Source organism: Ascaphus truei, chromosome 17, assembly GCF_040206685.1.
Source record: "Ascaphus truei isolate aAscTru1 chromosome 17, aAscTru1.hap1, whole genome shotgun sequence".
In the NCBI taxonomy this organism is placed as follows: domain Eukaryota; kingdom Metazoa; phylum Chordata; class Amphibia; order Anura; family Ascaphidae; genus Ascaphus; species Ascaphus truei.
This window is the reverse complement of record NC_134499.1, coordinates 16,258,880-16,272,179: the sequence shown is the minus strand read 5'-3', so window position 1 is coordinate 16,272,179 and position 13,300 is coordinate 16,258,880. Positions and strand designations below refer to the sequence as shown.

The 13,300-nt window shown below is 41.9% G+C and overlaps 1 protein-coding gene across 1 annotated transcript in view; it reads right to left on the bottom strand.

Moving 5' to 3' along the window:
• Positions 1–13,300, bottom strand: part of WBP11 (WW domain binding protein 11) — a 28,945-nt gene that overhangs the window by 13,904 nt on the left and 1,741 nt on the right. The window contains exons 2-7 of the mRNA XM_075574058.1: positions 12,088–12,201; positions 11,000–11,031; positions 10,255–10,348; positions 7,352–7,548; positions 1,976–2,109; positions 919–1,118 (exon numbers count right to left, since the gene is read on the bottom strand). Coding sequence (XP_075430173.1) covers positions 919–1,118; positions 1,976–2,109; positions 7,352–7,548; positions 10,255–10,348; positions 11,000–11,031; positions 12,088–12,151 — 721 coding nt within the window. The 5' untranslated portion in view covers positions 12,152–12,201. The remainder of the gene's footprint in view (positions 1–918; positions 1,119–1,975; positions 2,110–7,351; positions 7,549–10,254; positions 10,349–10,999; positions 11,032–12,087; positions 12,202–13,300) is intronic.

Genomic DNA, 13,300 nt, shown 5'->3' with positions numbered 1-13,300 from the left:
CACGGTGTGTACAGAGCAGATACCTGTGAAGTTCTCCAAGGCTCTGTACACACTGTACACACTGTACATCTCTAGCTGGTCCAGTACAACCTACATCAAATCTGAAATATAAATCTGGCGACTGCAATCTGTCTGTTGTGTTAGTCTACACGTCAACTCTCACATACATCATGCTTATTTTACATTTTGAAAGGTTTTTTTCATCATACTGTGCAATACAGGGTCAGATGTCACCCCTAGTTTTTCACTACCAACCGAAATAAAAAAAAACAAAATAAATAAAATGTATCCCTAAAACTGAACCCAAAACCCGAGTTACCATGGCTGCTAAACCCCCAACCCCAACATAACACCATTCCAGTCCTCTCGGAATAGCTCAGGAGAAGACGTTTTGTCTTATAAGACTCTCGGAAGGGTGCATGGGAAACAGCTTTGTACCTTCTGTGGAGGTGGAACACGTTAGAATAAACAGCAGAAGTTGCCATGTACACAATCTACTTCAGGCCTCATTAATGCAAAATGTAAATAAAAACAGATCGGGGAAAGAAAAAATCCTAGGGTTTCCAATCTGCTTCAAACGGCATCATATTTAGCTCACTTAATATAGGCTATTGTTTGGGGAGCCGCACGTTTAGGATACGATGAGTGGTGCACATATATACTTATTGCCTTTCAGTCCTGTTGTCTGTCACTGTGAGTGATCTTCGCAGGAAAGAAATGGACTTGTAAATTATAACTTTATAATTAAACTATGTCCACCTCACTCCATATGAAAAGGATGCGATTCAACCGCCAATGATGGGAATACATTTACAGTGTAACAGTTTGCAGGGGGTAGGTAGCAGTCTTGGTTGTGTGGTAAAATGAGAGCATTACCACGTTAATCCCCACACAGTGGGTGAACTCAGGAAAGCTCACCTGCATCAGGACTGTACCTCATCTCCTCCTCCCTTCTCCTCATGATGTTCTCCAGTGCAAAGCCAACCTTCCGACCATACATTTGTAGCACCTGGGGTGGAGGAGGACCAGGGGGCGGTCCAGGGGGCTTCTTCCCCGGGGGCAAACGTGGAACTCCATGGCCAGGAGGAAAAGCCATGGAGACACCTCGGCCGGGAGGTCTGGGAATGAAATGCAAGAGGTAACGTATCCAAGTCCCATTTGCTAGAGAAAGATCCGAAGACAGACAAGCAGGGATCATTATCATAATATTAACCTAGAGATGTAGCAGGTTTCTATGGATCATTATCATATTAACCTAACCTAGAGATGTAGCAGGCTTCTATGGATCATTATCATATTAGCCTAGAGATGTAGCAGGTTTCTATGGATCATTATCATAATATTAACCTAGAGATGTAGCAGGCTTCTATGGATCATTATCATATTAACCTAACCTAGAGATGTAGCAAGTTTCTATGGATCATTATCATAATATTAACCTAGAGATGTAGCAGGCTTCTATGGATCATTACCATAATATTAACCTAGAGATGTAGCAGGTTTCTATGGATCATTACCATACTATTAACCTAACCTAGAGATGTAGCAGGTTTCTATGGATCATTACCATACTATTAACCTAACCTAGAAATGTAGCAGGCTTCTAGGGATCATTATCATAATATTAGCAGAGATGTAGCAGGCGTTATTGTACCCTCTGGTGCATTATGGTGGATTATGTACTAATGTTCTGCACCATCACTGCCAGTAAATCCTATTGAAACATTGTGTTATGTCGTCACCTGCTGGAATAATGTCACGTGCCATATCTATTTAGTGGTCACGTATGTAAATTGCTTTCTAGTCTTTATCCTTTAGTACACTTTGCTAACAAAGGGGATTGCACGTTTAACTGTACCAGGCTTATGGAATTGAAACGCATGCATTTGTACTTGAACATGACCTCTGTTATTATACATTGTCCTAACTGTTGTTCCTGGCCCTGCTGTGCAATTTGAATAGTCCTCTTTATTACCCGTAAGCAGAGGTCTTCTTCAGGATGGAGGGAGGCTGAGCTCCCGGTAATGGGATGTCCTGAATCAGAATATTGGAAGGTGCATGTGGCAAGTCTGGCAGTGGGATACTTTCCACCTCCACGTGCTGAGCATTCTGTTGCAAGAAAGACATTTGGATTAGTGCTGATGGAAATCACAGCATAGGCAAGACGTTATTCTGCCGAATTTCCTATCCAATAGCAGTGACTGGACTCACAATGTAATACCACAGAAACCAATGGCTGGAGACATCCTAGTTCAAGAGAAATGCAATTAACGAATAAGAACACAGCCCTTAAAATTGCCACCCAAACAACTTCCTGACAACTAATAACTCTGACATTCACTACTGGGTTGCAGGTGGGAAGATACAGTAAATTTTGCCCAGCCTAAGGACCCTTGGGCTGGTCAACTTGAGTTCTTCAGCAGAGATGTAATTCTACACAAGACCTCCAAAATCTTTTTGCAAAAGAAGAGACTTAAAAACTTTCAGTACAACTACACAAAACTCATTTTAGCCCACTAAGGGTGACGTATACTCGAAAACCAACCGATGCTGAAAGAACCCAATGTGATGAATTTAGAGCAGATTACCAACTTTTGTTTTTTCTTAGCCATTTTTTATTTTACCCTATCAATGCTGGAATACCGACGGCAGTCTCTTTCGGAATTGCGGTCACTTAATCACGGTAGATGAGGTTGAAAAAAGACGTACGTCCATGAAGTTCAACCTATGCTAAATTTAGACGACCTATATTTGTATTTACAGTACATTGATCCAGAGGAAGGCAAACAAAAAACCACAGTGACACATCATCTAATGATATCGCATAAGGGAAAATAAATTCCTTCCTGACACCAAGAATTGGCAATCAGACGACTCCCTGGATCAACATCCTTCCCATGTTTACTTATTTGGTATATCCCTGTATACCTTTCCTTTCTAAAAAGAAACCTTAAGAGATGACGCTGTGTCTTTTGTACTGCCCTTAGGATGAATAGTTCTTTTGAAAGCGTCTTATATTGTCCCCGAATATATTTGTATATAGTCATTTTCCCTCTTAGACTCCTCTTTGCATAAGTAAAAAAATAAATAAAATAAATCAACTTTAGCTAGCCTCTCCTCATAAACCAGATTATCCATCCCCTTTATTAATTTGGTGGCTCTTCTCTGCACTCTCTCTAGTTCCATAATGTCTTTTCTAAGGAGTGGTGCCCAGAATTGTACTCCATCTCAAGGTGTGGTCTTACTAATGCTTTATAAAGGGGCATAATTATGTTTCCTTTCCTTCCATCCATTGCCCATTTAATGCAAGATAAGATCTTGTTTGCCTCTGCAGCTACTGCATGACTTTTGGCACTATTGCTAAGTCTGCTGTCTACAAGCACTCCTAAATCCTTCTCCATCAAGGATTCCCCCAATTTATCCCCATTTAATTTGTAAGTCGCCTGGTTATTCTTGTTTCCCAAATGCATAACCTTACATTTATCTTTATTAAACCTCATCTACCATTTACCTGCCCAAGTTTCCAATCTACCCAAGTCCTTATGGAGAGAAATGACATCTTGCTCTGTTTCTACTACTACCCTTCACAATTTAGTGTCATCAGCAAAGATGGAGACTTTGCTCTATGCCAACCTCAAGGTCATTAATAAACAAGTTAAAAAGCAGGGGTCCCAGTACCGATCCCTGAGGTACTCCACTCATAACTATAGTCCAACCAGAAAAAGTTCAATTTATGACAACCCTCTGTTGTCTATCCTTCAACCAGTTTTCAATCCAGGTGCAAATATTTTTACCGAGTCCAATTTGCTTCATTTTGTACACCAACTTTGTGTGTACAACCGTATCAAAACCCTTTACAAAATCTAAAACTGCATTACCCTGATCTAAAATCCTACTTACCCACTCAAAAAAACTAATAAGGTTAGTTTGGCACGACATCCTTCATAAATCCATGCTATTACTCAATGTTGTTTTCTATTAGGTATTCCTGAATATTATCCCGTACTAAAAACTGTCAAGTAACTTCCCTAGTATGGATGTCAGGCGTACAGGTCTGTAATTCCCTGGTTGTGATTTAGCTCCCTTTTTAAATGTAGGCACCACGTCTGCTTTACGCCAATCTTGTGGTACTGAGCCTGTGGAAATGAAGTCCTTGAATATTAAATTAATGGTTTGGCTATTACGGAATTTAACTCCTTAAGAACTCTTGGATGTATGCCATCGGGGCCAGGTGCCTTATTTACTTTCATTTTATCAAGCCGCCTATGAACTTCTTCCTCAGTTAACCAATTATTCGTTAATATAGAGGTTGTGGCTTCCTCCTGCGGCACTACTATTGCAATTGATTCGTCCCTGCTAAACAGAGGAAAATAAAGAATTTGTTTAATACTTTTTCCTTATCTCCAATAATCTGCCTGCCCATCTCACACTGAAAGGGTCTTATATTTTATTTTCTATTTCTTTTTTTTTTATATTAAGAGGTACTTCAAGAACTTTTAATGGTTGATCTTACTTTCTAACGCAATCATTTTTTCATTATCCATTAATGCTAATTTGAGTGCCCTTTTGCAACTTTTGTTACAGTTACATAGTAGATGAGATTGAAAACAAGACAGCCGTCCATCAAGTTCAACCTAGTTAGATTTCTTATAATTCTGATATGATGCCTCCGTCCCTTCTGACTAAGAATCTAAGTTCCTGCATTTCCTCCACTACCTTTCTAGCAATGTTGGAAGAATAGTCCTCGTATGTGTAATATGTTAAAAAATAAAAAAATGAAACAGAGTATAGTATCAAACAGTAGTTATTAACGAGAATCATAAATAGCAATGCATTAATCATGTGAGATATTCAATAGACCACGTGATCTAATTTGAACAAACAGCAGTGATGTCAAACACTCGAAGCCAAGATATTTTGGCTTCCTCAAATCGCAGATATTTGGTGGTTTATAGCATCTCTCTACAAACATTTTCTTTGTACTTTTACCTCCACTGCTAATTTATATCCACAAGGTCTCTACATAGTCATCATTCCCTCAAATATATTCCCTTATAACAGGTTTTAGATCCGGTTTAACATATAAACATACTCCGCCTTTTCTATTTACTCGATCCTTTCGGAAAAGGAAATAACCCTCTAAATTAACTGTCCAGTCATGAGTTTTATCCCACCATGTTTCAGTAATGCCTATGATATCATACTGCTCCCTTGTAGCTATTAATTAAAGCTCCCCCATTTTATCTGTTAGGCTTCTTACATTAGCAAACATGCATTTAAGTTTTTTTTCTTCCAGTCTGTACTATATCTTATCTGCTCCTGCCTTTTACGCGAATTGGGTTTAATCTTTAGAAGTTTTCTAGTATTATCTGTATTTAATATGGGTGTTTCCCTGCATGCCAAACTTGCAACTGCCCCCATTCTACCTGCATGACCCCTTGCTATTTCCCCATCTCCATCTATTCTATTTAGTTCATTATCTGTTTCTTGTACCTCCCTCCTCCATCCTAAGCTCATAGGGTAGTGATCACAAGTTTGCAACTGCCCCCCTGGGGTTCAAATGGAGGTGTAGGCAGCTCCACTTCTGTCTTCCAGTAGAAAACGAGCATTAATCTCATGTCGTTCCATGAACGTGATAAGGGCCCAGAGAGTGCCAGCCCTTGACAGTCTTAAACTCTGATAAGCCCCTGAGGAAGCTCAATATGAGTGAAACGCGTAGGGCGGAGTGACGCTGGCATTTGGAACATCATTTGGGTGTTTAACTCTGGGGGGACTTGCAGCTGAGAATTGGTTCCCTTATCACCGGTTGATGACATCACCCGCTCAAACGGCCGTAGCAGCGGGAGCACCGGTGGAGAGGACGTGCTGTGTACTCTCCAGACTGTGGGTGGTCAGAACGCCTACACTGATGTTTCCTATGTGAGTGCATTACTTTGTGTTGTTTAATTTATAAAGCAATTTGCACCATTTTAGCTTCGTTTCCTTTCCATGTGGGACCCCCCTCCGCTTCATCCAATTGCCATTGAATTCTCTACCTATCCTGATGGATGCCTGCATGGCCAGAAGAGTCGGTTACTAGATAACCTCACTGCTTATACACGTCACGGAAAATGCGAGGGGATTATTCCCAATACTTGAGTCACACTGCAATTGTTCTTTCTTACTGCGCTATTTTTGTATATTTTTTTCTATTCACGTCCTTGGACGTATTTGCACTCCGGAATCCTATTCGCTGCTACTCTTCTGGACTTGGTTCGAGTCCTGTCTGGGAGCAGCACTACCTCCTGGGACCGGATACATATATTTATATACAGTTAGTCTCATGTGTGTCTTTCATAATTATTTCTCACCACCACGATTAATTTGTTTCACGCCTTATTAGTGCTATTTGCACTCGACTGTTTTGTTCTTGAAAGTCTTAAAACAGCTTAAGGTGGAATCCTATGTTGTTTTTTTAAATAAATCAGTTCTGTAGTATTAAATAATACTTACTGCATTTTTTTTAATTCAAATTTTAACTACATTTTTAATGAGTATTAAAGCATTTTTTTTAATTCCAGCTCACCTCCCAAGTAGTGTAAGATGTTTGTAACACTTTCCTGTTTGTGAGAATTTGTTGCCAAATTTCCCAGCAGTTTGAGCTGTAAACTGTAACAATAGATAATGTTACCTTAGTAACACAAGGATACATTGTAGCTGCTGAGTTACACTGACTAAGCAGCCCTTTTGTTAGTCCCACAAATCGGGATTGTTACACATTTATAACAGGAGCACCAAACGTTTGCCAGCTTAGGTAAGAAAGTGTAATTATACATTGTCACAGGCTTTACATATAAAGAGAAGGGGGAAAGGGGGAATGTAATATTGCTGTACTAAGGGAACTATTTCTTTAAGAAGGCCCTAGGCTGCAGTAAAGTGTTCTTATGGCAATCTGCTGCTTATTCTCACATGGAGACTTCAAGGAGACAGAGTTGTGATCTTATTCTGAGCTTCTCTGATAAGTCTCTTTGAATTTTATCAAGTAGGACTCAACAGCTTCATTAATGTTGGTTTTGGGGGGATTGCTGTGTTGAACCCCAGACAAATGCCTGTCTTACAATAGAGTTTTTTTTAACTGTGTTTCTGAAACATAAAGATGTAGCTGCTCCTTCTAGTGGGATATTCTGCACCAACACTGCCACTGAATCCCTGTGTAATAGTCTGCATTGTAGCCTGATATATTGCTCCTAGAAATAATACAGCTGCTATATCTGTAGAAGCTCAAACATGAAGTGAACAAACTGTCTGCAGGCCAGCTGTGGGTGATCCACGGAGAAGGGTTGCGAGTACTTGCGAGTGTGGGCACTCTTACCTTGACCGCATCGAAATACTGGCTGAGCAGCCCCCGCTTGTGCTCGTAATCCACCTCTATTTTCCGCAGCTCCTTGTAAGTTTCAGGGTTTTCCTTCTCGTACAGACGCAGAATGCGTTCAAAGGTCTCGCGCAGCTTCTTCCGCTTGTCCTTCAGGACTTTCTCGTTGAGCTGTGGTTGCTGCACAGGGTTAAACTCTGGAGAGACAACATGAGCCTATATGAATATTAGCATAATGTGAGAGACCCTCAGGGTGCAATCCGTCCCAGCAAATAACCTCCGTAAACAGTGTTTAAATCTATGTGAAAAGTTGAGCTGTATTCAGTCCCACAGTCCGGTGCATCAAAAAACCACAGTATGGATAACAATCATTGGGCCACAGGAGTGGTGTATAACACTGTAAAGCAGGAATCTTGTGGAATCCGCAAATCTTTGCGAATGTGGGCAAGTGATTAAGACCGCGAGCCGGTCAGTAAAAATGTAACTAAACCCTGTGCAGGGTGGAGTGAGGACATCGCGGGTCTCCGGTGAAGGGCTATCAGCGGTACCTAACACCACCAGCGCCAAGGGTATGCGCAAGATGCAGAATCCACTGGCATGATGAACAGCATAACAAATAATGTGGATAGCATAGTCCAATTACTCACGGTCCTCCACGATCCTCAGCCCGAACGGAGGTTCCTGCCAGACGTGCTCCCAAACATCGAATATGCAGGGGGAAGGATCCAAACAGGAAAAAGCCGGTGCCCAGCCAAAAAAGATAACGCTGAACGTGGTGACCAAGAACGATGTTTGTTGATTAAAATACAAAAACACGTGGTGCTTGCAAGTTCTCTAACATGTTTCGCATGGTGCTTTGTCAAAGACACAAACGATTATGAAGAACTTATGAAGATTGCAGTTGAAAGCGCGGGGAAAAAAAAAACCTGGAGGAATTGCCAACAAAAAACAGGATAAGAAAATATCTGATGACAAAGCAATGACTCCAGAGACTACAAGCAATGAAGCAATCCCAGGACGCAACAACAAGTACTGAATACGCAGTGCTGTGCACGACGATCCACAAACGTATAACTGAAGATGTAAGAAGATAGTACTGTACTTTGATATGGTGAGGAAGACTATTGAAGGAAACAAAAAGTTTAAAGACGACGAAGCAGGGACTTATGATTAGGAAAAAGCAAATCACTAAACTCAAACAAGACAACGGAACAACAATAAAAAGACCTTGCACTCGATCCTCTGGATCAAAATACTATAAATACAGATATAGGATAAAGTATCTGTCGTCTTAATTTAGCATAGGTTGAACTTGATGGACATATGTATTTTTTCAACCTCATCTACTATGTAACGTATCATAAAGAGAGTTGATGACTTCTACAAGAAATTGTATGAGAACACAGGGCATAATCCAAGAGGGAAACAGTGAGAAGAAACCCCCAACTGTGTACCATTGCGTTCTTATATAAGAAGTGGCAAAAGCAATAAAATCCACGAAGAATGGTAACACTTCCAGGGAAGATGGAATCACAACCAAAATATTTAAAGAAGACGGGGGAAAAAGTAGAGAAAATCATTGCAAACTGGTTTACATGCCGTTTGAAGAACAGGAACATTCCAGACAAATTGAGCAATGCCCTAAATATCCTTTTCCACAAGAAAGAGGACCTCAGGAACTACAGACCAAATCGGTTTACGTCCAACCACTCAAGATTTTTTTATGAAGATTCTCACTCATCGGCTGCAACAGAACGTGGACTTTCTCCCAGCCGAGAGAACGGGCGGGATTTCACTGTGGATAAGACACAATGAGCCACATCCGAATCGCACACGAAGCGATTTCCCGAAGTAATAAAAACGATCTCCCGCTCCGATTCGCAGATTACGGAAAAAAAACATTTGATCGTCTATACCTCGGCGGTTCTAAACGCAGGAAGGCGACAGTGTGCCGATATTAAAAAGAACGTTTACGAGAATGCCACATAAACCATTAGATTACATGAAGATATACAAGCAAGATAAGGATCAGCGAGGCAGAGCGACGGGGGATGACCATGTCACAAAAGTTTTCCAAAGCAACACGCGAATAATAATTTTTTAAAGACATTAGATGGATTTTTCTTCCTAATCAAAATAAACAGTGAATATTGCAGTCACCTGCGACTTGCAGATAACTCTGCGAGAACAAAGTGATGTTCAAGTAATTAGTAAACTTTGGAAAGATCTAAATAAATGGGATAGAACTGCAAGCCAAAGACTGTGTTTCTCTTGCCCGGCAACTAACAACGGATGGCAACTTTTTCAGTTAAATCAAAAGGAGAATGAAGACGGGATGGAGGCATTTGCAAGAAACAAGACAATCTTTCAAGGGAACCTTCCACTGGACCTCAAGAGGAACGTTTTTTGAACAGTGTACATCTGTCTGTGTTCGTGTATGGATGTGACATGTGGAACCTAAATAATAATTCAGAAGCTTCAGACAACTCAAAGTATGGAGAGATGCATGCTGGGTATTACCCAAAGCGACAGGAAAAAGATTGAAAGGTTTGAAACCCAACAAGAGTCTGGCATCATGACAAGGGGGAAGAAATTAAAATAGCACAAAGCAAGAAGAAATTACCATTGTTGGACATAGATGGTACCCGACTAGATTCCAAGGGAATTAAAAAGACCAAGACAATGGCCAAAAGTAAGATCGGAGGATGAAGATCAGAAAATGTGGAGGAGAGGCCTGCAACCGCAGTACATGGAAGATCATTGGGGACGCCTTCACCCAGCAGTGGATAGACAAAAGCTGAAAATGGTGTGTGGCTGGGCCGCAGCAGCAGAGTCATAATTGTCTCAGAATGTTCTACTTAAGTAACTCGTTTCCAAGGTTATCTTCTCTATCTAGTACTCACCCATCTCATCAAGTTTCTCCATGTCCCGGATTATCTGCTTTGGATCTTTCATTTTCAGCACAGCCGCTCTCACCATCATCCTTTGCTTCTTGTTCTACAGTGAAAAAGAGAGGGGAATTGATACAACAGTCAGAGCCAATGGCATGTGACGTTCTTAGACGGTGGGGAGTAGGGCAGAAACATTGGTTAACTCCGTGGGTGCCATTATGACGTTCACCAGACGTCACCAAATGTCACGAGGGCTGGAACACTTGTCGCCTCGACATCCAGTGAACGGCATTTTATTTCCTAAGAAAACATTTGATCTGGATTTTGACGTCTCTTCCATGAGCATCCCCATGGTGCGATCATGATTAGCAGCCATGATCATTTCAGTTTTAGGCTCCATTTGTTTAGGAATAAAACATCTCAAAAACCTGCGAGCAGTGAAAACAGACATACTCAACACCAGGGGCGGCCAACACCAGTCCTTAAGGGCCACCAACAGATCAGGTTTTCAGAATATCCCTGCTTCAGCACAGGTGGCTCTAACAGTGGCTCAGTCTTCGACTGATCCACCTATGCTGAAGCAGGGATATCCTGAAAACCTGACAGTGGCCCATGAGGACAGGAATTGCCCACCCCTGCTCTAAATGGACACGCATGGGTGACTGCACCTTTAACTCTTTTGCTGCAACACGTAGCTTTACTTAACTGGCAGCAAAAGGGTTAAAGTGGTGGGACATACGATAAGAATATATCTTACCTTTTTCAGTTCCCTCTTCCTTGCCTCCTTTCCTGCAGAAGTTGACAATGTAAGATAGTTAGAGAAAGAGATGTGTGTAGAGTCTCGAGTTAATACCTTGATGTACTAAAAGCAACGTACAAACTTTAATAAAAAACTTTGACCATAGTGAAATGGAGGCCGGATACACTCGCTGCATGCTTCCATTGCGATTGGGAGATATAGGACCCATGGTATACAGGAAATGAGGGAGCTGTGATAATCGGTATCAATGTTGGGAAGTAACAATTTGGGGTGTACTCATACATAGTTTGGATTTCAATTATCTAAGAAACCCATGTAAGAAGCTGCCAAACGTAGAAAGTAATGTAGGAGAAATGCAATATACTTAAAATTAGAAACTAGGTCAGTATTTTTCAAACAGGGGTTCATAGGAACCATTGGGTTCCCCACAGCCCTAAAGGGTTCCCCTGCAATTCACAGGTGATTTGAAAATCGTACCAAATACACAAGGCTTGACAATGCATCTGATCTCAGACGCGCTATTAGAGAGGGTTGGGGGTCCCTCAGAATTTCACAATATAATTATGGGGTTCCTTAGTAAGAAAAAGGCTGAAAAACACTGAATTAGGCACAGAGTCCATGCACCCCACTAGTACTTAAATGAAGCACTGTTTAAGAACAAGAATGAAACACCGATCTCTTTTTTCTATAAATGTACCCACAACAAGTGTACCTATTTCCATTGTCTATGGACTTTTTAAGAATATATGATGTAAAAGTTTGTGTTTGAGATATAGATAATAAATACACTGAAGTACTGTTACTGCTTTGCATTTTACGTTATCAAGACTTGCTGTACACCTATGACAGCTTCTACAATATTGTGACAAAGGAGTAGGACGAAAAGTGCCACAAAGGGAGTGAGACAAATAGGGCAGTTTCCCTGCATCAATAACCCAAATAATGGGTTCCTCTGGGCACTATTCTTATTCTTATCAATAGAATTTATGGGGGACCAAGTTTAAAACGATTGGGAAATATTAAACTAGTTGAAGAGTTCTGGTTCACAAGATCTTTCCATCAGTAACACATCTAGTAACACTTACGCGCTTGATCTGTGGGGTTCATGAACTTCCCACTCTTGGTGGATGAAGTGGATCGGCGCCCCATCTTGCCGCAGGCGCCCTCTTTCCACCCACTCCGCTGAGAAAAACAGCAACCTGAAATACAAAGGGACAATGCTAAAGAGAGAGAACACAGCAATAAAAGCATTAGAACACAGAAGTACCACCTTTAACATCACCGTATTTTCTACTAGGAATAAGGCCTTGGCCATGTTTGCTGCTTGCTTGCGGAAGCGTGCTGACGAGCGCTCCCGCTCAGCACTGAGCCCCGACAGCCGCAATTAGAGCGGCTTTAGTAGGGGCTCACCTGCGCTTCCGCGCGCTTGCGGAAGCGCAGGTCTTAGGGGAATTTAAAATTCCCCCGCTTGCCGGCGCGACAGGCCGGTCACGTGAGCGGTTCGCCCAATGAGGGCGAACCAGCTCCGTGACGTCACTGGCCCGCCCCCGGCCAGTGACGCGTCCGCCCCCTGCAGGCCCGCTGACAGCGCGTGCGGTAAGCAACCGCAAGGCCAGGGAAAGCACCCGCTTTCCCTGAGCCTCAGCGCGCCTCAGCACGCCAGCAGGGAGCATGGCCGAGGCCTAAGACATTTGAAGTCGCTTCCAGAAAAGTCAAAGTAACTAAAGTGAACTGCTCTCTTATTCAATGTAGAACAAAGGGGAGTAATGGCATTAAATGCTGTAATAATTTGAAATAGCAACCTCACTAAATAAGCCAAGAAACATTATTTTGTAAAGAATGTAGCACACTAACCGGCTTCGATTAACTAATGTAACCATGCTAATAGCAACGATTTGACTGATCTTGGTGCTGTGCAAATTAATTACAATTTGCATTTCTTAGGGGCCTTTGAATAAGGCTGAGATTATAGTCGCGACATAAACAGTCTGATTCCGTATGAGGCCACTCAGTGCGCACGACTGTGCTAGCGATGCAGAGCGACCGCGTGGCAGTTTTTTGAAAATACAAACTATTTTATCGTTCGTGCATGAGCGGTTCAGCCAATGAGGGCGAACCAGCCTGGTGACGTGTCCGCTATACCTTCCCAATCGCCCTTCACTTATCGCTCGGGCGAGAGGCACACGCCCCCACTATAATCGCATAGGGGAGTGTGTCAAATAAGTGTTTTCTTCTCCCTTAGCCTACCCTAGCCCGATCAGAGAGCAAATAAAATATAAGGGGAGGAGAGGGGTAAAT